We start from the raw sequence: 13,689 nt of genomic DNA on the forward strand, positions 1-13,689 counted from the left end.
TTGCAGGTCCTAAATGGATATGAGATATTTTATTATTTCTCACAGAGTAAGCGTATGACAATAAAAAACTAAATAATGGCCAAGAACGGTGGGACCTTAATGCTATTTTTTCATTTCTCCTTTACACTTTCTTAGTTATATACTATAGTTTGCGCCATGTTATATTACCGGATCATTTATTTTTGACAAGGGAACTTCATCTTCTGATTCAGTTTCTGACTGGCTTTCATCATCTTCATAGTCTTCACTGTCAGACACAGTCTGATTAACAAAACAAGGGATAAAATGCTTATATACTGCAGAAAATTTGGGTAAAATTTAATGAAAGTAAGGCTGGTTTTACACTTGCCGTGTTTTTTGCGGCCTGTTTTTGCGGTCCTTTTCTGCAGGCCGTATGGCCGTAATTTCCACAGTCTGCCGCAAAAACGGGCTGCAAAATTCTCAGATCGCCGTTTTTCTGGTTTGGAATCGCTTGTGAAAAATTGGGAGAAAAAAAAAAAAAGAAGTTGTCAAGACAGAAAAACAAATAAAAAAACAAATAAAAAACAAACAGGAAATAGTCAAGGAACAATAAAAAAACCCGCCCTTTCTCCAGTGCCATTTTCTTCTGGTCTTCACAGTGTGCAGAGCTTTGTGTCCTTTGTTTGTTGCAACATTGGATTTCAGTATTCTGACCATGTCGAGGCATTTAGATGATGATGTGATTCTGTGTTGGTTGCTTAACCAGCATTTAGAGCATGAGCAGAGAGCAGCAGCTGCACTTGCACCAAGGAGGCTTTGGGTGCACCCAATTCTGTCGTAGCGTTCGTGGAAGGGACATTTCCATATGCTGTACAGTGACTTGCATCAGCACCCGGAGAAATTCTTTACATACTGCCGTATGCCCGTGGCAACTTTTTCCTGTTGTCAGAGGTGCGACCATGGATAACATTCAAGGATACCAGAATACGTTGCTGCATTTCTCCGTAACAGCGACTTCTTGTAACATTGAGGTAAGGACAACCTTATTTTAAATAACAAATTTAGGCTTATGTTTCATAATAGATTACTGATGTCTACCTTCCCCATTTTTTATAATTACAGATTCCTTGCAACAGGCAACTCTTTTTCGGCACTTCATTTTGAGTTCCTGTTAGGGATTACTACAGTATCCAAGATAGTTGCAAATACCTGATCGGTATTGTGGGAGCGGCTAAAGGAAATTGTTTTAGTTCCACCAAAGCAGGAAGACCGGCTAGCTATAGCAGCGGACTTCCAAAAAAACAGTTTTCACATTGTATCGGTGCTCTGGATGGAAGGCATATCCGGGTCAAAAAAACGTCCTTCTCTGGCTCCAAATTTTTCAATTATAAACATTATTTTTCTATTGTTCTAATGGCTATTTCTGACAGCAATTATAATTTGTAATGGTCAGCATTGGGGCTTATGGGAGCACATCTGATGCAAGGACCTGGAGTTGCTCTCGAATTGAATATAAATTGAAGAACAACCAATTAAATGTCCCCGACCCTTCTGCATTACCGGACTACACCAACCACCAATTTCCATGTCCTGGTTGCTGATGAGGGTTTTCGACTCTGCCCAAATGTAATGCAGCCTTTTTACCGAAGATCTTTAGTTTCCCAGAAGAGGATCTGTAATTATAGACATACTATAGCACAAAGGTACGTTGAGTGTGCCTTTGGGATCCTGTCGGCGAAGTGGCGTGTACTCATGAGCTGCATGGAAGTAGGACCAGAGAGTGCAACAAATATGGTAAAGGCATGTGTGGGGTTACACAACTTTGTTCAGCATCATGAAGTTAACCAAGAACACTTGCTTTCTGAAGACCACTTGCTTTCTGTGACACTTCGTCGGACAACACTGTGAACACCTCGGATCAACAAGCTAATTGTGGACGCCCTGCTGCAGCCGTAATTGAAATTCAAGAGGATTTTTTTTGCAGATTATTTTGTGTCTTCCCAGGGATCCGTCTCCTGGCAGTAGGCAGCAATTTCACAAAATGATTATTAGGATCAAAAGTTTGCAAAACAATATAAAATAGAGTTAAGCTGGAGTCACACATAGCGATTTACCAGCGATCCCGACAACGATATCAACGTGTCAGGATCGCTGGTAAGTCGCTATGTGATCGCTGGTGAGCTGTCACACAGACAGCTTCACCAGCGATCAGCATGCCGAGGTGAGGAGCGAGCCCGGGAGCAGCGGACAAGTGTGCCTGCTGTTCCAGTCCTCCACCAGCAGAGGGCGCGCCTGCATCCCCAGCCTCTCCTGGCGGCGTCCTGCTGCCTCCTGGTCCCCAGCGTGCGGCGGCAAACTTAAGGTACACACTCCGCGGGCTCCTGGTCCCCAGCGTGAGGCGGCACCTGTAACTCGCTGGTAACTAACGTACACATGGGGTATCCAAGGGACCCGCGTCCCTTGGATACCCGATGTGTACGTTAGTTACCAGCTGATCGCTGGTCTCCCGCCTGTCAAACGCAGCGATGCGTGCTGGCCTTTCTTGCAGCGATCACTGATACAGGCAGGGGAGCCGGTCGCTGATCGCTGTCACACACAGCGATCTCGCTGGTGAGATCGCTGTTGTGTCACAAAACTTGTGACTCAGCAGCGATCTCGCTAGTGAGATCGCTATGTGCGACGGGGCCCTTAGTTTAGAACATTCACATTCTTTAGTTAGGATAGGGACCCACAACACAATGAGGAGCCTTGACGCTGGCTTGTGGGCTAAAGGATGTGAATATGGTTGGTAGTCAATCTTTACTGATAATACTTCTATGTATAATTAGTAAAGAGGCTATGCAACATTTAATATTCTTTCTAATGCCTCATTAGAACAGTTACATGATTTGTGTACCAGTGTGTGTAAAAGCATATTAAAATCATCATCTTACTGCCAATAAAAAAAACAAAAAAAAAACATTCTCACAACGTTTGGTTTCTAACTTTTATTTTGCTAAATTTTGTTCTTTGTAAAATAATTTATTTTACATAAGGATTTTGGAATGCCCAAAAATAGAAACACAAAAAAAAAAGACCAAAAAAAAAAAAAAACACACTAAAATTTTTTTCCCCCCAACCCTTTCAAAATAAAAATAAATAAAACAAAAAAAAATATATCACATATTCATAAACTTCGGGATCTCATGGTCAAGCATCCCCGTCTGAGAAGGTCCAGAAGATTGAGGACTGCTGAACAAAGTGGATGAACCTGGAAACGCCACTGTGCCCCTGGAAGACTGTGGCTGATTATCAGTAGCCCGACGCTGCATGAAAGAGTCACGTACGCTAAGTCTTGTTGCCTGCTTAAACCCATCAATAGCCTCCTCCAGATCGATGGGATGGGGTTCGTGACTACAGATATAAAGGACACTATTCATCATGCTGATGCAGCTCTTCTTGTTTTCCGGGACCACAGTGCGAAAAATTGGGCTAAAGCTACGTAACAGCACATCCTCTTGGCCGCCTTCTTTTTTGGCGGAAAAATTGCAGTATTTCTTGTGAGGTCTCAGACCGAGGAGACATCACTTCAAGCGCTGCAGTAGAAGCAGCTTTACGCTTTGCACAGCTACCTGCACTACGTTATGTGTACAGCAGTACAGGTCTGAGCTCTGTTCTAAAACTTCAACAGAATCCATTGATGAACTTGCACCACTGCCGGTTGACTGCTGCTGCGATTGTCCCGACGCCACAAGAAGAGTTTCTTCAGTTCTGCAAATGAGAAGAGAATTATAGAAGCTAGACAACAAACATCAACATGGAGGATACATACATATGTATATATACTTACATGCACATCCCACTGACAGGAAGGAGAAATTGAAGCTGTTTAGTATATCGGTACAGCGGCTTCTCCTTTCCACCAGCCTCTCCAGAACCCTACATCTCGGCTTTTGCCTTTAGCTCCCGCTTGAACTGGTCCCTCGCAGATCCCCACTTTGTCTTAATTGATTTTACTGTATTGTAACAAAAAATATCCAACTCAATTTCACACGTTTTAAATTAAAAAAAAAAAAGGATATATCATGTGCCGATTACTTACATAGAGATTCTTGCTCGTTGAAATCCGCCCGCTGCCAGCGGTTCGGGATCAGTGATTTGGCCACGTCCTCCCATGCCCGCACTTTTATGGCCTGGTCATGATAAGAATAACGACATGTATCCCATACGCAGTGATGATCCTGAAGCAAAAAAAGGGGGGTAATCAGCAATAGGATATTTTGGAAAAGCAAAAAGCACTGATCTTAAATGACTAATCCATCACCCCTCTTTTGCAGTCTGCCACCCCTATTTTTCTATCTTTTAACACCCCCCTCCTATCTCTGTATGGCCCCTATCAAAACAAAAAAACAACAGTACGCATAATCCCCCATATCCTGCTGCATTCCCTACATTCCTCTACACTGAAGGGGGTGCTTGTCAGCACCCCTACATACCTGAACAAGAGCTATGATCCTTTCAAGGTCCATCTTGTGTGCTTCAGGAATGGAGTGAACTTCAAAAGTGATAAACAGGAAGTACATGGGAGTGTCCTAGTAAAAAACGGCGCTCTGCAAATCCTATCTTCAAGGTGTACCGCAAAATGAACACACTGGACAAGCTTCCGTTGTTTTTGCGGCCCCATTGATTTTCAATGGGGCCTGTGTCCTTAAGCCGTGAAATATATCGAGCAAGCGCGATACTTTTTCACGGCCGTAAATACGGCCCTCACTGGCTTATGGCACAGCGCTCCGACAAATTTTTGCGGTCCCATAGAAATGCATTGGGCCCGCAAAAACGGGCCGAAAAAACACGGCAAGTGTAAAACCAGCCTAAGAAAATCATCCTCTTCACTCCCATAAAAATGATATCTAAATAAAAGCAATGATTTTGTGCAGAACAGTTTGCCAAGTTACAAATGCTTACCTCTTCAGAGTCAGAAAAGTCAGTATCTCCCTGGGCTGTATTTGGCTGACTATAAGGTGTATTTTGTGATGACTATTAAATAAATAAATTAAAAAAAAAAAAGGGGGGGGGGGCAAAAAGATGAAGATCATTAAAAAAAAAATCAAAATTGTGCAAAGATGGCTAAATACACTTATACATTTCCACAGCTGTGAGAGATCTGAATTCTCGGTCACTGCCATCAGAATAAGGCCCTGTTCGCACTGCATTTATGCAATATGAAGGATAATGTATCTGAATGCTTACATACACATGGTATAATGTGAAATACCTGGACATTGTTAACAGCTGGAATGACAAAACTTGTGTCAAACATATTCAAGATACAGTCGTATAATCCGTATGGACTTAAAGCGCAGACTCCGCAGCAGGGCTCGCTCACACGGCCGTCCATTCTCTCATTAGAGAATAGGGCTGATTATGCTAATGATGCTCTGCTGTGAGCGTGAGCCGAGTGTCTGCTCGCTGATTCTCTTGTATGAGAGAATCGCAGTACAGGTGTGGAGGAGACAGAGAAAGTAATTTCTCCATTGCCGGCATCCGCAGCAATCGGACTGCACTGGGATATAGTGATGAACAAATGAGCTCAGATAACATGCTATCCAGTTACCTTGGGTGTGCTCGGATAATATATCCGAGTCCCTGCGGCTGCATGTTTTATGGTGGTAGACAGCCTGAGCACATGCGGGGATTGCCAAACAAACAAGTAATCCCTATTTGTGTTGCAGCTGTCTACCACCATAAAACATGCAGCCACAGGGACTCGAATATATTATCCGAGCACACCCAAGATACTCGGATAACACCTGAGCATGCTCGGATAACTACTGGGATGACATCAGCTTCCACCAGGACAGTCTGGAAAAGTCAGTTGAGATGGCTGTCGGACAAACCATCACTCAGCAGACAGCTACCTATTGTGTGTTAAGTGTCCCCAAACACATTTGCTAAAATACAAGTATGCAAGCCAACTCCTTTAAAGCATTGTATTTTAAGTTAACTGGAGAAGTACCGACATTTCTGCAAGGCGCATCATCTCTTTTCAGAAATCCTTGACTGGTGCGCTGACCTAAAAGATCCAAAAGGAAGAAAAACACATCAGTTAAGTCAACCATATACCATTCTTATCTCAGCACCCCCTCACACTGAGAAAACCAATTACTCTTTCCAATTCGGACTAACAGGCCACCTCCATTTGCCCACAGAAGAATAATTTTCTGAGTGTTGATAAGTTAACAGACAGGAATAATAAAGCACCACGAATAACAATGATAGTGACTCTTTCAGGGATAATCAGCTGGATGGAAGCTTGTTAGTACAGTTGGGAAAATTACAGGAAAAAGAGGAGCAACACCGGCGCAGCTTGTTGCTATAAAACCATTATTGGTCATTCAAGAATTCAGCATCAAAACTGTAGTACAAGAAACAAATGACTTCTCTGACTGAACACATTTCCAATGCTTCACTAGGGTCTTCTTCAGGCTCAAGAGTTCATAAAGGTAGCTGTCAGGAAAATGTGAGTGATTCCTAAATAACCGAAGTACACATCCAGGGCTGCCTGTTGCCTTTCCTTGGTTTGTGAATGATAAGCTTCACAAACAATCCCCCTCACAGTTTCCAGTAACCCCCTCTCTTTACCTGTGTGAAATATTATCCACCTTTCCTCTCCTTTTCAGCTGTTGGGTCACTTTATATACCCAGACCAGTTAAATGCGTTTTTTTTTTCAAGCCACATGGTCCTTTGTCTATTCCAACTTAAATTTAATGACACATAATCATCCTAGGGACAGGAAACATTTTCAGAACCATTAGAATTTAGGCTACACACCGAAACATTTTGCGACTTCTAGTGTCATCAGAAACCGGGAAAAGTTTCTGCCCACCCTGTGGCACGCAGATGTGTCATGACTGGTCTCAAACGGAAGATAATTTCGTAAGAGAAAATAAGATACCCCTGGAGTCACTCTGTGAGCTCCCAGGCCAGAGATATGGCAAGTAGAAGTTTTAATAACTTAAAAAAGGAGCATTCATCCCCAAGCTCAGCCCATCTAGAGAAGGTCAGCAAGAGAAAAACAAAGCTGAGACACTCATTGGGTGGTTGTCAGATGCCCGAAGTGCCAGCTAAGAAGCTGTGCTGAAGGATCATTCTCCATTGGGAAGGTGCTCCTCCCCTTTATCAACACGTCATATCTGTGACAGAGAGTAAGGGCCCTGTTACACGTATCAATGTCCCAGCGATCCCACCAACGATCCGACGTGGATCGGATCGCTGGGACATAATTAGCTGATCGCTGGCGAGCTGTCACATAGACAGTCCCTCCAGCGATCAGGACCAGCGAGCAAGCTGGTTTCCAATGTAAAGAGACCAACGATCAAAAAACAGCCCAGGACGATGGAGCGCGATCAGCGATACCCGGCAGGGGGGCCGGTCGCTGATCCATGTCACACACAGCGATCTCGCTGGTGAGATCGCTGTGGCGCCACAAAATCGGCGATATTGCTGTGTGTGACGGGGCCTTAAGTCTCTTATTTTAATCCCTTTTATTTGTAGCTATTTGTACACATACTGTATTTTGACTCCTTTTGTAATATCGTTTGTATTTTTGTAAACACTGCCTATATTTTCTGGAGTAAATCTATAAAATTTACTAGTTTTGTTCTTTTGACTCTATGATGGAATGAGGAACTGGTGGCAGCAAAGCATCCTGGTGGCATCGGTAAACCCTGGCAGTGACGGATCGGAGGTTTATGGGTGTATTCCCTGCCTGGGACTGGTGATACACACACCGCCCTCACTGCAGAGTGCCCGATATCCAGTAAGCGACAAGGCAGCCTCTCCTCCGGTAACTACTTATCCTAGGTGCAGTTCCCTGACTGACCTGATGGTAAAGGGGGGTGCCAGACAGCTGCAAGTTCCGTACCGGAACTGAAAATGTGGACATAAGTTGTGGGGATTTATGTCACCAGACAATAAATATATAATATATAAATTCCTGACAACTGGGGGGCAAACTTCCATCCCCAAATCCCTGATAGTAGCGGTTTAAGTTGTCCAATTTAAATTCAAATTTTTGTTGTGAATCGGTCAAAGGTCATCCGTTACAGTATAATGAAAGACCTCTGTATGTGCCAAGCCAGGCCTGACAAGGAGAGATCTTTCAGTGAACTTTGAAAAGATGACCATTGACCTTACTGTTAGTACCACCGTTTTTACCAATGACCTGTAAAAAAGTAGTTTTAGAGCATTGCTTTGCACCCTTGCATGGCTCGCCAGGAGAGCACATGTTATAAAGTCCTACTACTCCATTAGCTATGTACCGTACAACCTAAGGGAGTTCCCGAGCTTCCTGTATTTTCTCTCCAAATGTTTGTAGACCGGTCAGCTGCCATAGTTAAACTCCTCCTATAGGTTTGCTTTTGCATTACTTTACCTAGTGTTACACTTACTAACCATGATCTTCTGCACTTCTTGGCACCGCTCCACTCCTGCGTGACCATCTTGTGACAGCAATTTCTAACTGACCAGAAGTCAAAGGTAACACTATGAGGTTCTCAAAGGATTGGTGACTTCTGGACACAGGAGAAATCTGGCAGGTCACAAACTGTTGGATAAAGACTGAAGCAGCGCCAGGAAGAGCAGAAAATGGGTTTATGTATAATACTAGGTGCAAGGAACTTCGATTAGTAGCACCACTCCACCACTGCATTAAAACAAAAATGCTGGAGTGGTGCTTTCACCAAAGAATGCCCCTTATGAGGCAAACTGCCATAATAAATTTAGCCCGCTATGTGATCCAGAGACACCCTATAATCAACCGAATATCAGCCAAAACTCAGTACTGTTGGCATATATGCAGGCAAGCACTAATCTCCAGACATTAACACACAGGGTCTCATCTTACCTGGCGATGTAAAGCGCTTCATGTACAGATCCTTGTGTTGTTCAAAATACTCCCACTCCTCCACAGAGAAATAGACCGTGACATCCTGACACCTTAAAGGGACCTAACATACAAATATAGTCATCATCCAGACTTTCTGTACGCCGGTAACTGTGCCCTGTCTCAGCAGCGCTCACCTCTCCAGTCAGCAGCTCATTCAGCTTGTTGGTGACTTCTAGAATCTTCTGCTCATTGTGTAGCTCACGGGTCAGAGAGTTAGGGGTCGACAGCATGAGGGGGCTCTGCATACTGCTCTGACTAGCCAAGCCATGAATGGCGCCACTGGGTATCACATGCTCACCAGACGACTTCAGAATTACATAATCCTGGAAATTGAATAAAGTAATAAAGTCTGTCTCCGATTACTAACCAAACCGGAAGCTCCACAGAAGACTATTACTCAGAAAACAGCAGCCCTCACCCCTCTAGAGAGCAAGTAGATGATCTCCATTGTAAGGTCCAATATCCTCTTATTAATGTGACTCCTATCCTTGTATATTATCAGATCCCTGAACACAGACTCCGGTGTAGGTGGGTGGAGATGACTGTGGGGGAACGTCTAAAACGAGAAGAGACGAGCATTAGCAAACCTATAAGCAGCTCTAAGACGTTTAAACCCTAGCCCAAATTACAAGCAGGACATAAAACTCTGCATCATATGAATTTTCTTTTTCTCTTTACAAAGTTTATTTCATATTGCTTGTGTATTATATTTTTGCACCATCTGGCATTATGGCAGGAAGGGGCCAATACACTCACTCTGCGCTGTTTCAAGTGAAAGTAGATTTTTGGTACTCACCGTAAAATCTATTTGCAAGACACACACAGGACGAGAGAGAGAATTTTTCCTTTTCTTGGCAGTTAGCGGGTACCAATTATTTTCATTGGGGTTTGGGTTCTGGTGGAAGTTCGGGTACTGTTCTGGAACCCGAACCAAAACCGTTCCGCCTATCCCTAGCAATCACACCAAATATTTAGGAGATTTAGATTTCTGTTTTTATTCATCTTGCTACTAGTTTCATGGTTTTGAAGGTAGACATAAGTCCATAGAGTTCAACCTATAGCCTAACGTGTTGATCCGGATGAAGGCAAAAATCTCATGGAGTAGTCACTAATAGCTTCATATTAGGAGAAAAATTTCTTCCAGACTAGCAAACTAGCTCCCTGGATTAACGTCCCACACACAGAACCGAGTACCTATAATCTGTAATCTTACATTTTTTCAAGAAAGACATTCAGGCCCTTCTTGAATTTTAGTAGTGAAACAACCAATACGTCATGTGGCAGAGAGTGCCTTAAGGCCCCGTCACACTAAGCGAGATCGCTGCTGAGTCACAAGTATTGTGACGTAATAGCGACCTCACCAACGATATCACTGTGTGTGACACGGATCAGCGACCAGCCCCCCTGCGTAGCACCCATCGTCACGTTTGACACCTAGCCCAACGACATCGTTAGCGGCTCAGAAGCGAGACAAAGGCGTGGTTTTGCGTTCCCACGCCTCCCTCTGCTCCGATTGGTGGTCGCTAAAGCGTCCTGATTGGCAGGGGCTTCCTTTTAAAAGAAGGTAACATAATAGCGCTTCAGTTCTTTGTTCCTGACCCGGGTGTGTCCTAGTTCAGGATCCTGTTTGCGTTCAAAGGCTGCGACTCCACATTGTCTCATCTGCTTTTTCATTTGTATTCAACGGTGCTTCTATAGCCTGTGTTTATGGTAGGTATAATTGCTAGCCAAATGACACACGCGGTCAGGAACAATGAACTGAAACGCTAGTATGTCACCTTCTTTTAAAGGCAAGGCCACCAATCAGGACGTGGTAGCGACCACCAATCAGAGCGAAGAGGGCGTGAAAAAGGCAAAGCAATCCCCACCTGTGTAAATACAGCGTCACACAATACATCCCTCATCGAGCTGTGAATCGTCAAGAGAGCCTGCAATGTGACAGGGTCCCAACGACCGCCGACATCGTTACAAAGGTCGCTACAGCACGCCAGATCGTTGCTCCGTCGTTGGGTACATCGGACTGTTTGACATCTCAATAACGACCACATAGCGATGCGGCAAGGATCCCTTCCAAGTTGTCGGGATTGTTATAGCGTCGCTATGTGTGACGGGACCTTTAGTCTCACTGCTCTTACAGTAAAGAATCTGCATCTCATTATGATTAAACCTTCTATAGACGCTGAGGATGCCCCCTTGTTCCTGCAGCAGGCCCAAGGAAAAAAAGATTAGAAAGATCTCTGTACTGTCCCCTCATATTTGTACATTGTAATAAGATCACTCCTTAGTCCTTTTTTAACCCCTTCGCGACCCAGCCTGTTTTCACCTTTCTGACCCAGCCATTTTTTACAATTCTGACCACTGTCACTTTATGAGGTAACTATGGAACGCTTCAACGGATCCCACTGATTCTGAGACTATTTTCTTGTGACATATTGTACTTTATGAGAGCTTTAAAATTTCTTTGATATGACTTGCGTTTATTTGTGAAAAAAACGGAAATGGAGAAAATTTTGAAATTTTCCAAATTTTAATTTTTATGCCCTCAAATCAGAGTCATATTGCATAAAATGGTTAATAAATAACATTTCCCACCGGTTTACTTTACATGAGCACAATTTCGGAACCAACATTTTTTTTTGTTAGGAAGTTATAAGGGTTAAAAGTTGACCAGCGATTTCTCATTTTTGCAACACCATTTTATTTTTTTAGGGACCACATCACATTTGAAGTCATTTTGAGGGGTCTATATGATAGAAAATACCCAAAAGTGACACCATTCTAAAAACTGCACTCCTCAAGGTGCTTAAAACCACATTTAGGCTGTGTGCCCACGTAGCGATTTTTAAGCGTTTTTGCCACGATTTTCGGCGCGAAAACGTTTAAAAATCGTGTACAGAACGCCCTCCATGCATTCCTATGGCATTCCGCACATGCTGTGCTAATGCTGCGCTTTTTTCCGCGGCGGAATCGCATCGCGGAAAAAATCGCAGCATGCTCATTCTTTTGTGCGGAATCGCAAAGAATTGCCGTGATTCCGCACCCATAGGAATGCATGAGAATCACTTACTTCCCGCATGTGGCTATGCCCACCATGCGGGAAGTTAAGCGTCTCATGTGCGGTTGGTACCCACGGTGTGGAGGAGAGGAGACTGTCCTCCAGGCCCTGGGTACCATACCCCTGTAAAAAAAAGAATCAAAAGTAAAAAATCGGGGTATATTTACCTTCCGGCGTCCCGCGCTGCATTCCCGGCCTAAGCGTTCCCAGTAATGCCTTGCGGCACGGTCCTGTGATGACGTAGGTCTTGCGTGACTCGGTCTCGCGAGATCGCTATAGCAACGCGAGACCAACGTCATCACAGGTCTCGCAAGGCATTACTGGGAACGCTGAGGCCCGGGATGGCAGCGTGGGACGCCGGAAGGTAAATATACACCAATTTTTTAATTTTTTTTTAGCATTTTAGCATTCTATCTTTTACTATTGATGCCGCATAGGCGGCCTCAATAGTAAAAACCTGGTCACACTTGTCAAACACTATGTTTGACGAGTGTGACCAACCTGTCAATCACTTTCCAAGCGATGCTTCAAATCGCTTGGAAAGTGCTTGAATATCACACACGAAAATCGAGGCAAAATCGCGATCATAATCGCGGTAAAATCGCGGTGAAATCGCGCGGGGGAAAAAACGTGCGATTTCTGGGAAGGAGTCAGGTTTTTGGTGTGCGTTTTAACACGCAACGTGGGCACATAGCCTTAGGCTATGTGCACACGTATGCCGAAAATTTCTGCATGAAAACTGCACTCCATCCTAGAAAACACGCGTTTTTCCGCTAAGTTAATGAGCATGCTGCGATCCATGGCAGCGATTGGGACCCCGCGTCATGCCGCGGGGTCTCCAATCCAAATGCATAGGGGCTGTCAGCCCCTCTGCCACCTCCGGAACGCTGCGATCTTGTTTGATCGCAGTGTTTCGTAAGTTAAAGTGCCGGGTGTCAGCTGTGAGAGTCAGCTGACACCCGGCCGCATGAGTGCGGCTGATTGCCCATGACGTACTATCCCGTCCATGGGAATTAAGTTCCAGGGCACATGGACGGGATAGTACGTTTAATGACACGGGTTAAAAAAAAAAAAAATAAAATAAAAAAATCAAACAAAAAAACAAACCTAAAAGTTTAAATCAGTTTCCTTTCCCCCTTTAAATAAAGATTGTAGAAAAAAAAAATTAAAAATACACTTGTGGTATCGCCAAGTTAAGAAAAGTCCGATCTTTTGAAATATAAAAATAATTAACCCGATTTGTAAACATTTTTTCGTCATTGCAATTCCACAAAAAATGCTGTAACAAGCGATCAAAGCATCACATCTATCAAAAAATGGTTTCAATAAAAACAGTCTCACCCCACAAAAAAAAGTCATCACACAGCTCTGTTAATAAAAAAAAACAAAACGTTATAGTTCTTGCAAAATGGCGACACAACCCCCAAATGTTTTGTTTTGCAAACTTCAGATTTTTTTCCATCATAAAATAATGAAAGAAAAACTGGAGTGTTTGGCATCAATGTAATCATACTGATGAGGAGAATCATACTGCAAGGTCATTTCTACCGTAAATAAATAAAATGTGCACTGTGAAAACAATTCTCAAAAAACAATGTCAGAAGTGTGTCTTATTCACAATTTCTCCCCACTTGGAATTGTTTCCTCACTTTGAAGTGCACTATGTGGTAAAATAAATGGTGCCACTCGCCAGTACAACTCGTCCTACAAAAAACAAGCCCTCATATGTCTGTGTGGATGGAAAAA

General features: G+C 43.5%; 1 protein-coding gene across 1 annotated transcript in view; it reads right to left on the minus strand.

Annotated features, from left to right (window-relative positions):
* Positions 1 to 267: 267 nt before the first annotated feature.
* The window catches only part of LOC141073613 (uncharacterized), a 56,049-nt gene continuing 42,627 nt past the window's right edge, over positions 268 to 13,689 (minus strand). The window contains exons 8-14 of the mRNA XM_073560914.1: positions 9,307 to 9,444; positions 9,023 to 9,211; positions 8,847 to 8,949; positions 5,961 to 6,013; positions 4,906 to 4,977; positions 4,043 to 4,181; positions 268 to 471 (exon numbers count right to left, since the gene is read on the minus strand). Coding sequence (XP_073417015.1) covers positions 290 to 471; positions 4,043 to 4,181; positions 4,906 to 4,977; positions 5,961 to 6,013; positions 8,847 to 8,949; positions 9,023 to 9,211; positions 9,307 to 9,444 — 876 coding nt within the window. The 3' untranslated portion in view covers positions 268 to 289. The remainder of the gene's footprint in view (positions 472 to 4,042; positions 4,182 to 4,905; positions 4,978 to 5,960; positions 6,014 to 8,846; positions 8,950 to 9,022; positions 9,212 to 9,306; positions 9,445 to 13,689) is intronic.

Source organism: Dendrobates tinctorius, unplaced genomic scaffold (genome assembly GCF_039654945.1).
Source record: "Dendrobates tinctorius isolate UK_male_01 unplaced genomic scaffold, ASM3965494v1 ptg000308l, whole genome shotgun sequence".
Taxonomy (NCBI): domain Eukaryota; kingdom Metazoa; phylum Chordata; class Amphibia; order Anura; family Dendrobatidae; genus Dendrobates; species Dendrobates tinctorius.